At 43.0% G+C, this 14,446-nt stretch overlaps 1 protein-coding gene across 5 annotated transcripts in view; it reads left to right on the top strand.

Moving 5' to 3' along the window:
• The window catches only part of TPST1 (tyrosylprotein sulfotransferase 1), a 165,016-nt gene extending 160,731 nt beyond the window's left edge, over positions 1–4,285 (top strand). For 2 of the 5 annotated variants that reach the window (XM_046668691.1, XM_046668690.1), the window contains 2 exons: positions 1,402–1,451; positions 3,719–4,285. In XM_046668691.1, the coding sequence (XP_046524647.1) occupies positions 1,402–1,422 (21 nt within the window). In that variant the 3' untranslated portion in view covers positions 1,423–1,451; positions 3,719–4,285. The remainder of the gene's footprint in view (positions 1–1,401; positions 1,452–3,718) is intronic. The other 3 variants (XM_046668692.1, XM_046668693.1, XM_046668694.1) reach the window with 3 other exon arrangements.
• Positions 4,286–14,446: the final 10,161 nt, after the last annotated feature.

A 14,446-nucleotide genomic window follows, 5' to 3' on the forward strand; every position in this document is an offset into this window, starting at 1 on the left:
AAGGAGCTCCTAATCTATTCAAAAGACTGATAAACTTTTGCAGACAAGGGAGTGGAAGGCCCTGAGCCTTGGCTGGGCGTGATGTCCCAGAAGCCTGGATGGATTTGTGAACAGACTGTCACTCACTTACGGCCTATGGTAATTGGAGCCAGAGAATAAAATTCAAGAGTATTGAAGGAATGTCAAATCGAAAGGCTGTTTTGCATATTAAGTCTGAAGGAGTCAAGAAAGGGAATTTGAGACTGAAACTAAAGGGACACTCAAAGCACACACAAGAATCATTTCCAGGTGGGTTATAGACCTAAAGGTGAAAGGCAAAATAATAGTTTTTAGAAGACAATAGAGGAGAATATGTTCATCACCTTAAGAGGGGAGGATTTCTTAAACAAGTTGTAAAGAACACTAATTATTAATTTTAAAATGGATAAGTTGGACTACATTAAAATTTAGAGTGTTTACTTATTAGAAAGCATCTTAGAGTCAAAAAATAAGCCTTGAGTTGGAGAAACTATTTGAAACAAAGGACTCATCTGTAGAATGTAGAGAATTCCTACAAATCAATAAGAAAAAGATGATAAAAAATTAGGCAAAAGGCTTAACAGATACTTCAAGCCCCTTATTCTGGTTAGTTTCATTTAATGCATCAGACACATATACTTAGAAAAGAGCCTATAAAAGACTTTGGTTTAACTTCAAATAAATGAGAAAACAAGCCCACAGAACCTCAGGTTGGATATTTAGCTAGAATGGCTCACAGAACTCAGGAAAGCACTGTACATACGATTACAGTTTTATTGTAAAGGATACAAATCGGGACCAGCCAAACGAAGAGAACACAGGACAAGGTCTGGAGAGTCTCAGACAGAGAGCCTTGGTGCCATCTCTCCATGGAATCAGGGTGTGTCCCTCCTGGCACATCAGTGTCTTCTCCAGCTAGGAGGCCCCACTGAACTTCTGCATCCAGAGTTTTTGTTGGGGTCTAATTACAAGGGCATGATTGATTGAATCATGGCCATGTGATTGAACTCAATCCCCAGTCAACTTCCCCTACCCAGAGGTTGGGCTGACTCAAAGCCCCACCCCTCTAATCACACAGTTGTCTTTTGGTGACCAGCCCCCATCTCAAGTCATCTCATCTCTTAGCATAAACTCAGATGTGATCCAAGGAGCTGATGAATACAAAAGACCCTCCTATTACCCCAGAAATTCCAAGTATTTAGAGTCTCCCTACCAGAAACCAGGGACAAAGACCAGTCAAATTCTTTATTATGCAAAAGTAGCACACTGAGTTCATTACAAAGTCTGTGATCAGAGCCTGAAAGTTACACCTGATATTTCGAGGGGGGCAGTCACTTTTCATGCTGACTTCAGGGACTTTAAAACATCTTTTGCTTCCTTCAGCAGACTGAGCAAGTGGAGTAGCAGAGCCAGGAGCCTCTTTCTTACCTGAGGTGAGAGTTGGGGGACATTGCTGGGTCTTTTGGGTTTCCCTGCTCAGACTCTCACTGGAGGCAGCATAGCCGGAGTGGAGCGCACAGCTCTGGAGTTAGTCTACCTGGGTTGCAATCTTGGCTCTGTGTGGCATGGAGCAAACTACTTAACTTCTCTGTGTCTTAGCTTCCTCATCAGTAAAATGAGTATAATAACTAAGAGAGTGGTAGTAAGAATTAACCATAATAGTATCTGCAAAAATCATGGCACATGATTGGTTGTTATTATTGTATTGGTTGTTATTTTCAATATGAAGAGGGGTTTAAAATAATGAAATATTTAAGCTGAAAGAAACCTAGAGACCATCAAGCCCAGCCACCTGTTTGCTCATAAGGAAACTGATCCCAGAGAGAACTTATTTGTCAAGGTTGCATCACAGGTAGAAGCCCAGGACTAGAGAACATCACCTCCTGGCTTCCAGCCAGGGCTTCTTCCACCATCCATGCTCCTTTCTGTGTGTGCTGGGCATGCAAATGTTTCTGCACTAATATTTTTTGGGGTTGGTTGGTTTTTCTGATCTGGCCTTGCTGATTTTAATATATTAGGATCTCTTATGTTTGTAACCTATGTTGTCTCATTGTAGCTAAGGGTGCAGTGTGGGCTAGGCCAGCCATGCCTTATATCTGAGTAATCATCAGGTTCATGTCCAGGGACACCAGCCAATTAGTGGCAAAGCTAGTTTCTGAACCCAGACCTCTTGACGTAGCTGCTCAGAGCTTCGCACCCCTCTTGCACACTTTTTCTTTCTTTTTTTTTTTTTTGCTGAGGAAGATTCACCCTGAGCTAACATCTGTGCCAGTCTTCCTCTACTTTGTATGTGGGTCATCACCACAGCATGGTCGCTGATGAGTAGTATAGGTCTGCACCCGGGAGCCACACCTGGGCCACTGAAGTGGAGCATGCTGAACTTAACCACTAGGCCATGGTGCCAACCCCTCCCACACTTTCTTAAGATTCTGTTTTGCTCTGAACGATGTAGTGATGCCTTAGATCATTTGGAATTTGAAAGCTTTTTTAAAAAATCTGATGTTTTTCTTACAGTTTTGCTTGCTGATTTTTATTTTTAGTTTATATAGTAACTGTGTACTCAGCGCATACTTTATACTGGGCATAAAATACCAAACATTTTATCTATATAATATGTAAATGGTATATGACATATATAATACAATATGTATATAACATCTGTGATAAATATATATATTATTAATTTATATATAAATGATTTCATTCAGTTTTCAAACCACTCTGGCAAGTAGGTGGTATTCTTGTTGTACTGATGAGAAAACTTAGATTGGATAATTTGAATAAGAGATTTTTGTGACTTACTTTGTGTTAATGGATTGTAGATATAAAAAGCACGTGAACACTGCTGTGTCAAAATCATGGATGGCAGTGAGCTAATGATATTAACTAGGTTTCAGGGTTTGTGATTCCCTTTTTGCTAAGGAGCAAATGCTGAGTGTTAGACTTCCCCTCTATGGATATGCATGGATGTAGCAGTTAACAGGCCTTGGATAATTTTGTTTATCCAAAATACTTCCGAATTTGTAGATAAATTCCCTCCCTGAAATGCACACACAGGAATTGATTGGTTGACCAGCTGTTTTACAAGACGGAACACAGTGTCGGTTGACTCCAGGCTTCAGGTTGCCTCCAAAACAGCATTTCATCCGTGTTTGTTTGCCAAGGCCTGTAGCTGTCCAGATGCAGTGAGAGGATTCAGGAGAAGCTAGGAAGACAGCACAGCATCTCAGGACAGATACTAGTTTTTCTTCTTGTCTTTTGGGTCCCTTTGGCATTTGAATGACAGTCACTGTGTTCTCTAAAGCTTCCTTTAAAGAACCTTAGTATCCATTTTGTCAAATGAAGAGTCAGCCTGTTGGACCCCTGGACATCTGACGTCCATACCAGTGCCCCTGAAGTAGCTTCATTTGCAGATGGCAGTGGCAGTCATTTAGAAATGGGCAGAAGCAGTCCTTGCTTTGGCTGCCATCTGCTTGTTTTGCACAGAGAAGCTGCTGGCAAGCATCTGAAAGCATCCCAGACTGAGGGAGGGTGTACCTCTCTGGTGGTCCTCCTGATGCAGCTGTTCTTGGAATTGTTGATCCTCCTGCCCTGCTACCTGGCTGATGCCAGGCTCACAACTGGGAAGAGGGCACTGTGGTGCCGGGGAGGAAGAGCCGTGACTCTGCACCTGTAACCGAATCCTGTCTGTCTGCCCTAGGAAGACAGCTGCCTTTTCAACAGAAGGGAAACTTCTAGGACTAGCTGTGCCCTGCGGAGACCAGTGGAGTACACGTACCATGGCCCACATCTCCTATTCATTTGCCAATCTCCTCCTGCTGAGAAAGAAGGTGGGGTGTCAGTCCACCTCTGGGCCTTCCCGAGTGGCCTGCGTTCTGAGTACAGTGCTCGTGATCCTAATTACACGCATAACCCTGTGGATACGGAGCCCAGAGGGGATGTGTACTTTCTTCTGTTAAAACTGCTCTGGTCCTCATCTTTTCTTATCAGATTCTAATCTTTGGTTTCAAGGGGAGGGCTTAAAAATGGGATTCTTAAAGCAAAATTGGGCAGTTTTGTCTTGAAATAGGTCGTCTGTACGTGTTCTAATGTTTTGTAGAACACTTGTCCCTGTTGAAATGTATTGATGTGGATAATGTTAAATGTCTTAATTATTTAAATAATTCATTGTATTGTTTCTGAGAAGTTGGGGAATTACCATATACATTTACAACTTAATGACTTTTGTATTTTATTTTTCAAAATAAAAGCTTTAAATGTGAAACATTCTGGTAGTTTACATGTTTTCATTACTGCGGTTTCAGAGGAGAAGTGAGACCATATCAGGTGGTGATCTGATAAACCAGCTTCTTCAGTGGCTGTGTTGTAGCTGTCCCTCTCTGTGCATCTTACTTCCTTAATGAAGTTTTTGCTGTAATTTCTTTCAGAGAGGCCTGCTACCATCATCTGTTTTTCTCAGAATCTTGTTCTTCTGTTTCATATACATATACAATATACATACTGTATTTAAGGACAGAGAAGTTACTGTTTCCAGCTGTTTTCTAGAAGCCATTGTTATAGAATATAGAATGACCATATAATAATAGTAATTTCCATTTATTGAGTGTCTTCTATGTGCCAGGTACTGAACAAGATATTTTATATGTTATCTTATTCCTGGTCCAAAACTGTACCTCTTCCAGTCTCATTCATCTCACTTATTACAATGCTTTCTACCCAGTCACTCAAGCCAGAAACCTGAGTCATACTTGATTTCACTCCTTCCCTCCCTTTTCTCACCCACGTACAAGATCTTTGATTCTACCTTCACAATATTTCTTGAATCCCACCCTTCCCTTCAGCTCCACTGTCCCCACCCTAATCTAAGGCATCAGTGTCTGTCACTTAGACTACTGCAATAGCTAGCCTCCTGAACAGTATCCCCATTTCTACTCTTGCCCCCCTCAAATCTGTTTAGCGCACAGCAGAGTAATAGTTTAAAAACACGCATCTGGACATGACCCTCCCCACTTAAAACTTTTCGGTGGCTCACCACTTTGTTTACAGTAGAGTTCGGACTCCTGCCGTGATCCGGTTACTGCCCTCCTCTCCGTCTCATCGCACGCCCTCCTCCCTCACCTCACCCCTCATGCTCTAGGGTTCTTTGCATTTCTTGGAACACACCAAGCTTTTCCTACCTCTGCACATATTATTCCCCTCCCCTGAATCTTCTTCCCTTTGCTCTTTGCCTGATAGCCTCCTTTTCAATTCTCTGGTCTCAATAAATTTCACTTCCTCAGAGGGACTTTCCCTGACCTCTTGAGTGGGAAGTGGTTGCCCCCCTACCTGCCTTCTTCACCTTATCACACTTCACAGTTTTAATTTGTTTACTTTTTTTTATTATCTGTCTCTGTCCTAGATGGAAAGTTCCTTGAAGACATAGACTACCTCTTTTCTTGTCCATTTTTGTACCCCTCACACTCAGCAAAGAGTCTGGCACATTCTAGGAACCCAGCAAAATACTTGGTAAATGATTAATCCTCCCAGAAGCCTCTGACATATCATTTTACAGATGAGGAAACCGAGGCTCAGCCAGGTCATGTCACTTACCCGAGACACCTCAGCTTAGTGCCACAGTGGTGACCTGGCCACAGTGGTCAGGCCCAAGCCTGACCCAAACATTCTTTCCACTCCACTCCTTCGCCTGTCCCCTTCAATTTACAATGAATAGAGCTGCCAGATCAAGCCTCTGTTCAACACTATGTCGTAGTCACTCCTTTGTTCAAAAACCTCTGATTCTCCAATGCCTAAAACATTCCATCTAAACTAGTGTGCTCCACAGTCTGGCTTCATTACTCCCTAGTTTATGGTACTCTTCCTTCCTGTCTCCTTACACTCTGTTCACTTTCTGCTGCTTCCAGATGCCTATAAACCCAATGCCTCTCCCCTCTGCCTGGGAAATCCAGCCTCATTAAGGGCTCAGCTCTCTTAAGTGCCATTTCTTGTTACTCAACTCCTTCAACCTCCAAATAGCAATAAAATCAGCTTCAGCATATCATTATATATGTATATTATAGGGGAAGAAGGAGAATTCTGCCCCTCCCCCCCACTTCCCTCTGGTTCTTAAGGCTAGTCAAAAAATTAGAATGACATAAGGCAAGTTAGCTGGACAAAATAAAACAAAGTTTAATATGTATACATGGGAGAAACCCAGGAAACTGAGCAACTTTCCAGAATCGCCGAAGTTGCCATGTCAAATACATCTTCAGCTAAAGACAAAGGAGGATGTTGACAGTAGTGGTTTGGAACTTCAAACAGGAGGAAGGCAATTTACATAGAGAGGGAAATGCAGATGTTTATTAGACAGCTGTTTGCTGGGCCACCTATAGAGAATGTGGGCTGAGAGACAGAACTTTGATGAAAGTGGGCTTGTGGGTGCCTTTTCTGTTGCCCCTGTTGTACACTGCACTATGGTTGTCTCACGGTATTAGCTCCTTCCCGGAACAGACCTTCTGTCTTAAGTTCTTTCAGGCATGTTGGGGGAAGGTCAAATGTTATTCCTGAGTCTTCTGAGCCTTTATTGTCTTCAGTTCAAAATAATCTGCGTACCAGAGTGCCACATCTTGGAGCAGCCTGCCACGAACCCCATCTATAGACATACATGTTTGTTTTTTCTTGCTTGTATCCTGTGTTAGTCTTATGTCACTAACTTTGTTGGGAGGAGGTCATGCACCCCTCTAGAGCTGATCAGAATGGGAGGGGAGGACATCTTTATAACTCAGCCTGATTCCAATATTTGCCCCTAAAGGAACATATGATTTTCATTCCCCACACCTGCCCACCCCTGGAGAATCCACTTTTCTGGATGGGAGTGTGTTGGCATAGGAAAAGGGCAGAGAACCGCTGCACAAAATGGCAAAGAGGAACCACGGCACAGCTGGCCTGAAGAAGCAGGGGCTGTGGTATCTCCATCCCTACTGACGTCCCTTCTTGCACAAAGCCTTGTATCTTTCTAGTCTGAGCACATTGTGTTTGAGGCCTGTGAAGGAAAACATTTCTGTTCCATATGACATCTTAGATCACCTTTATGAAGATGACTATATTTGTGAAATGTCCTGATTTGATGGAATCAAATGGAACTCCTTTTGAACAAATAGAAGATGGCTGGAGTTGAATTGAAAAGAGGTAACTGGGTAAGGGACCAGGGTAGATATGTGGCCTATGGCTATCAGAGAGCTTCCTAGAGCCAGCATAGCCATGGCCACAGCCAGCAGGTGAACCTGGGAAGCCAGGGAGAGGCTGCTGTCCTCAGTGGCTACAGGAGAAGCTTGGAGAGAGCATCACCCATGAAGAATCATAGAATTTTAAAGTGAGGAATAAATCTTAGTAATCACTTAGTTAAGCAGTTACTTTAATAACACCTATCAAGAGCTTCTCATGGTCCAGGCCCTGTGCTGACCTCTTTACATGTTTAAATTCATTTAATTCTCATAATCAACCTCTGGGATGCATACTGTTACTACCCACATTTTACAAGATGATGAAACATTGGCTCAAGGGGGTAAAGTACCCAATACAGCTAGTGAGTGAGCAAATCGGGATACAAATACAGCAACCTGGCTCCAGAGCCTCCGCCCTTAACCAGTCTCTACCTCTCAATAATCATCATTATACTAGAATAGAAACTGGTCATTAGCATTGAGTGACAGCTATTTAAGTACCTCCCTTGTGCTTAGTAGTTGAGTGTGCCAAGAAGTATAGGCAGATCACTGCCCTTGGAAAATGATGGTCTTGGTTAAAATTTTTTAAAAAGCGCATAAAATAATTATTTCAATCTCTAGCTGACAAAACTTATAGTACTACCTACCAAAACCTGGTAGCTAGGTGATAGATAAGTAATGGTCTAGGCAAGTTTCCATACAGTGTTGGCCCAAAATCTGTATTTCTAGGGAGCTAAAACTCCTAGGGCCCTCTGGGCTTTTTTCTCTAGCAAGGTCAGTATTTTCAGGCTTGAGTTCCCTTTTCTGCTTGCTTGTTACTATCCTACAGTCTTCTGCAGAGACTTTTCATGTCTTTGCATAAAGCAGAGCGCTCCCTTAGTTACTCTGAACTGGGCAAAAGAGGCAATTTTTATTCATTTTGGGTTTAAGTGCTAACAAGGTAGTTCATTATTTAGGTATTGAGTGTGTGTGTAATCTTGTTAGACATAAATGACTTTGATTCTCCCTTTGGAGTTTGTTGATTATTACTGAAGATCCAAAATTGAATAATTTTCACAATAAAACCATTATTTTTGTTGTTATATACTGTAGAAACGGCTTTATGCATGGCCTTGCCCTGAGGAGGAAGACCCAACATGCCCTCTATTGGCCAAACATGGAATGACTGCTGAACCTATGAAAAAGTTTTAACGTTGAAAGAAGGAAATAATCAGGAATGTGTGCAAAGCTTTCTCTACAAAGATGCCCATTGCAATGTAATTTATACAAAGAAGAAATTGGAAACAACCTAACTAAAGAGGATATTAGTTAAATGAATTATGGTACATCCACATAACAATACTATTTGGCTAATATGATATTGTAGAAAAATATTTAATAACATGGAAAAATGTTCATGTTATATTAAGTGAAAAATCTGAGATCATGAAGCTGTTTAGTATGATCCCACTTTTATTATTTGAAGGATCGCCAGGAAAGTAAATAGAATAGCTAAATTGATAGACAGCTGAAAGGATGTGTGCCAGAATGTCCCCAGTGGTGTCTCTGTGTGGCGGAGTTGTGAGGATCCTTGTTTTCTTCTTTCTGCTTAACTCTATTTCTAAATGTGCTATGGTCAACATGAATTACTTTTGTAAAAAACATTATAGAGTTTTTTTAAAGAAAGAAATCGTGAGACTGAACCCCAAAACTGGGGTCTAGAGTAGTGCTGTCACTTCCCCAAGACTACACGTCTAGTTAGACTTAAAGAGGACCTTCAGTTCATTGATTTCCTGATGTCTTATTATTTAGCCAACTCTTTTGAGCAAAACTAGGGATATTAATAATCTTCAAGACTTGACTATTGATTGTTCTTCACAAATGGACAACTGAGACTTGAATCAGAAATGAAAGCAAGGTATCAGCTAGTAGGAGTTTCAGATGAAGCACATTTGAACAGATTGCAGCGCGGTTAGCATTGACTCCTTTCTCTTATGCAGGGAGTGGCAAGCTACAGCCAGTGAGCCCAATCTGACCACACTATCAATTACGTCTTGTCTATGACTGCTTTCCTTTAACAGCAGCAGAGTTGAGTAGCGACAGAAATTGTATGGCCTGCTAAGCTGTAAATATTTACTATCTGGCCCTTTGCTGCCGATCTTGCCTCTTATAGGTTATTTTAATCCTACGTTGCCTCAGGTTTTTTTAATGAATGTCTCACTATGCCTTAATGTTTCTAGCCAACCGAAAAGACTCTCAGCTGGCAATTGCAAACACATGTCAGTGCTAGGAAGCACCCCCCCCCCCCCATGGCAAATTGTTTTTCCCTGATGGCCTTTTATTACCTCAGAGAAGCAGGCCCCTCCCAGCCTCAAATTTAATGCATTTTCTAAGTGGGTTGGGATGCCTGGGGGAAGAAGGGCTGTGGAACGGGAGAGAGGCCCCAAGAGATGGGGACATTAGGAGATAGGGTGCATTTTATCAGGGCGTAGAGGATAATATATTTCCAGTTAAATTCTTTGTCCACTGGATGGAATCATATTGAAGTAATAGATATTTAATCTATGAAGTGCTCAAACCTGAACTGATCGACCAGTGAAAATGCCACACAAACTGGGCATGAGGTGGCAAGGAGAATTGGGGAAGTGGCTGCAACACACTCACCCACCTACTGATGAGATTTGACCGTAATGCTTCCAGAAGTGAATGGAACAAGAACTCAGAGACATAAGAGATGAGAAAGTAATATGCCGTAGTAGGTAGGATAACCATGGACCTGCAAACCAAATTCGTAAAAGACTATTTTCGTGGAATTCTGGATGTTTTATTTTTGCATGTATATTTTATGTGATTTCTGTTTTATTATAATTAAATGATAAATGAAAATATAAAACAATAGTCATTAAAAGCCTATATGTAAAGAGCTTGGGATGGGAGCACTTCAGGGCCCATGTCATCTTGCACAGTGAAGATATCCATGATTATTAGTGTGCACCCCAAACTAAAGAGCCCTCCCTTAATGGTCTGCTCTGGGTAAGACCCCCTAAGACATCCCACTACTTGAGGGGAGCTCCTTCCCACCATCCCAGCATGATGGCATCCTGGAATTCCCCACCTTTATGATATTAATAACAGCAATTCATGCTTCTATATTACTAAGAATACCAATAAAATAGATTTTAAAAAAATCTATGGAGAAGTAATTATTTGAACATGATCATAGCACAAATTTCTTTCATGTGTTCATCTCCTGAGTTCCTACTATGTACCTACTATGGGCCTTAGAGATAGTATTAAAGAGATTAATAAACAGCAAAATGGATGCCCTCACCCTGCTTTTTGACATCCAGAAAGCTAGAGATCAACACTGGAACCTCTGCTACAACCGCAGCAAAAAGGAAAAGTTTTAACACTTCCATGTCCAAGTTTACCCACCAAAAGAGCAAGAAGCATGGCCTCCAACTCAGTGTGCACTTTCCCCCTCCAGATCACAAGGGCATTGATGAAAGGGCTTGGTGAAAGTTAGATCACCTGTGGAACCCAGGATACACGATACTCTGGGAAAAGTAGCTTTTAGATTTTAAGCTTCCAGCATTCAGTGAGGCACACTTAAGGGGGTCGGAAAAGAGGTGAGAGAACCACTCTGAACAGCCACATTTACCAAGTGGACAATGGAAAGAGAATTCCAGGCTAAGGAATAGCAGTAGTTTATGAGTGGGGTGATTCAGAGGCTGGGGGGAGCTGAGCTGGGTTGAGAGCAAGTGAGCCCTTAGTCAAGCTTTTGTGCCTTAGGAAGCTGCTGGCAAACAACCTCCTCCTCAAGGATGGGAGGGCAAGGGAAGGCCAACCTCCAACTCCCTCTCAATCACACTTTTCCCTTTGTACCCCATGAATGAGGAAAAGGAATTGAGAGAATTTGAAGAAATAAAGGACGATACACTGGTGGGAAGATGCTGAGTTAGGTTTTGGACATGTTAAGTTTGAGATCCCTTGGGGACATCCAGTTAGAGATGCCAAGTAGTCAATTTTATGTAGGATAAGGATCTGAAGTTTGGGGGGAAAAGCTGAGCTGGAAATTTAAATTTGAAAATCTTTAATGTATGGTGGTTGAAACCATACGAGTAGATGGAATGACCTTGAGTGTGCATGTGGAATGGGAAAGAAGGAAACCGAGGACTAGTTTTGGGATCCAACATCACTGAAGAAATGAAAGGGAGGATGGGGCCTGCAAGGGAGATGTAAAACAATTGGAAAGAGTAGGAGAGCCAGAGGAGAGTCATGGAGTTCAAAAGAGGAAGGGATTTTAAGAGAGAAACTGGTCAATGGTGGCATGCTTCAGACAGTTCAAGAAAGACAAATCTTTGGGCTTGGCAATTAGGAGAAAATGCTGATTCTTGGGGAGAGTAGTTTCAGGGAAGTGATGGGTCAGAAGTCTAACTTGCAATGGGGATAAGGAAGTAGAGGAAGCAAGTTTGAACTATTCTTGTGAAGATGTTGACTACAAAGGGACAAAGAAGGTGTGTTATGTAGAGAAGAATGCAGGATTGAGGGAAAGTTTTTGTTTGTTATGATAAGAGAGACTGGTACATAAAATAGGCCGCAGCAAAGAAAACCATATAGAGGGAGAGACTAAAAATTCACGAGAGAGTGGGCGGGACCAAGATGGCAGAGTGAGTGGTCTTCTTTGTCTCTCCCCCTTCGAATCTACAACTAATTGGACATTCACCGATTAACAAAGGATATCCAGATAGCATCTCAAGATGCCTGAGAGACTCGTGCTGCTATACATTGAAAGGCGGACGGACTTCTCCCCTGGAGGAGGTGGAAATAGGTGAAAATTCTCCAACCCCCGACCCCCAGACAGCCTAGTACCTGCAAGAGGCTTTCTTCCAGCAGACTCCCCCATAGCATCGCCACGCACCAAGGGCAGGAGTGTGCACTCACTGGCGGAGCAATGGTGGAAACAGGTGACAACAGCCCTACCTAAGCCCCCCGTGATTACACCTAAGCCCAGGGGGAAACTCCAGGGTCCCGCACCCACCGGCAGGGAAAGCCTCTGCTCGCCATTAGCAGAGAGGCCCCTCCCAGCATTCAGAACAAGGGGAAGCTCCCAGGGAGCAGATTCCCTGGCAGGGCACCAGCCCGTCAGCTGCTGCCAGGTCCACGGTCTCCGGCTGTGCACAGACGGTGCAGGAGGCACCCAGACTTCCCATGGACGTGCTTGGGGACTGGGTGGAGCTCCAGCACCCGGCTCCATGGCCCAGGGGGAAACTCCAGGGTCCCACACCTGCTGGCAGGGAAAGCCTCTGCTCGCCATTAGCAGGGAGGCCCCACCCAGCATTCGGAACGCCAGGAAGCTCCCAAAGAGCAGAATTCCCCACAAGGCAGCAGCCTGCCAGCCACCGCCAGGCCCACGGACTCTGGCCATGTCCCAGACGAGGCAAGGGGCTCCCAGAGATTCCGTGAGAGTGGTGTGGGGTTGGGTGGAGCTCCAGTGGAACAGCTACGTGGCCCGGGGGGAACTCCAGGTTCCCACAGCAGCCTCAGTGAAAGCCTCTGCACAGCACTAACTAGTGGAAAGGTCCCGACTGGCAATCACAAGGCTGGAAGGCCCTGGGGCAAAAGTAGCACAACTAGGTGAGCTAACCACAGAGTGCAGAAGATACCCATAGCTCTGCTTGGACCTATAGTGGACAAGTGTGATCTTGTGGGCTCTGACAGTGACAAAGCTGTGATTATAGGTGATCCTGCTCCCGGCTGCTGGGAAAGCCCATAACACTGCTGCAGACCCCAAGGAGGGAGTGCGTCTAGGAGGGCTGCAACAGTAGGCACCAGCAGCCTGAGGCCCCCTTGCAATTGCCCCCACAACTGACAAGGGATCCCACAAGACCACTGTGACTACGAGGAGAGGCCCGGGTCCACTCAGTAACAGCTGACAGGGTTCCTGGTTGGTGCAGTCTAAACAGCTGCTCCCCCCCACAACACCAGTTGCAACAAGTGGAAGCAGTGACTAAACTCTATCTTGATGTGGAGGCACAAATCCATGCCATCAAGCAGTATGAAAAAATATATTAAATCTCCAGAACAGAAGAAAAATGATAAGCACCCAGAAAACAATCCCAAAGACAGTGAAATCTATAACCTAAATGATGATGATTTCAAAACAGCCATCATTAAAAAACTCAACGAGTTAAAAGAGAATTCAGATAGACAACTCAATGAGTTCAGGAGCTATGTCACAAAAGAGCTTGATACTATAAAGAAGAACCAATTAGAAATACTGGAGATGAAGAACACAATGGAGGAGATTAAGAAAAATCCGGACTCTCTGAACAGTAGGGTTGATAATATGGAGGACAGAATTAGCAATTTGGAGGATAGGAATATAGAAATGCTGCAGACAGAGGAGGGGAGAGACCTAAGACTAAAAAGAAATGAAGAAACTCTCCAAGAATTATATGACTCAATTAGGAGATGCAACATAAGGGTTATAGGTATACCAGAGGGAGAAGAGAAGGAGAAGGGGGCGGAAGGCCTGTTCAAAGAAATAATGGCTGAGAACTTTCCAAACTTGGGAAGAGAGATGGAACTTCATGTGACAGAAGCCAATAGATCGCCAAACTTTATTAATACAAGAAGACCAACCCCAAGGCATATAGTAGTGAAGCTAGCAAAAGTCAATGACAAAGAGAAAATACTAAGGGCAGCCAGGCAGAAGAAAATAATTTACAAAGGAAACCCCATAAGGCTATCAGCAGATTTCTCAGGAGATACCTTACAGGCTAGAAGAGATTGGAATGAAATATTCAAAACTCTGAAGGACAAAAACCTGCAGCCAAGTATACTCTACCCAGCGAAAATATCCTTCAAATATGATGGAGAAATAAAAACTTTCCCAGATAAACAAAAGTTAAGGGAATTGATTGCCACAAAACCTCCTCTTCAAGAAATGCTCAGGAAGAACCTCATACCTGAAAAATCAAAAAAAGGAAAGGGGTTACAAAATCCAGAACAAAGGAGATAAGCAGAGGGACAATAACAGAAAGTAGCAGATCTCCATCAGAACAGGTTAGCAAAAGTTAAATAAAAGATTAAAGATAAACAGAACAGAAACACCAAGAATAAATATAACCTAGTCATTTTAACCACAAACTCACAACACAAAAAAGAAGAGGAAAAAAAAACTGACAATAACAAGCTAGAAGGGGAAGAGAAAAGGGAAGGAACGTTTTAATTTAAAGAAATAAGAG

This window comes from Equus quagga, chromosome 7 (assembly GCF_021613505.1).
Source record: "Equus quagga isolate Etosha38 chromosome 7, UCLA_HA_Equagga_1.0, whole genome shotgun sequence".
Lineage (NCBI taxonomy): Eukaryota > Metazoa > Chordata > Mammalia > Perissodactyla > Equidae > Equus > Equus quagga.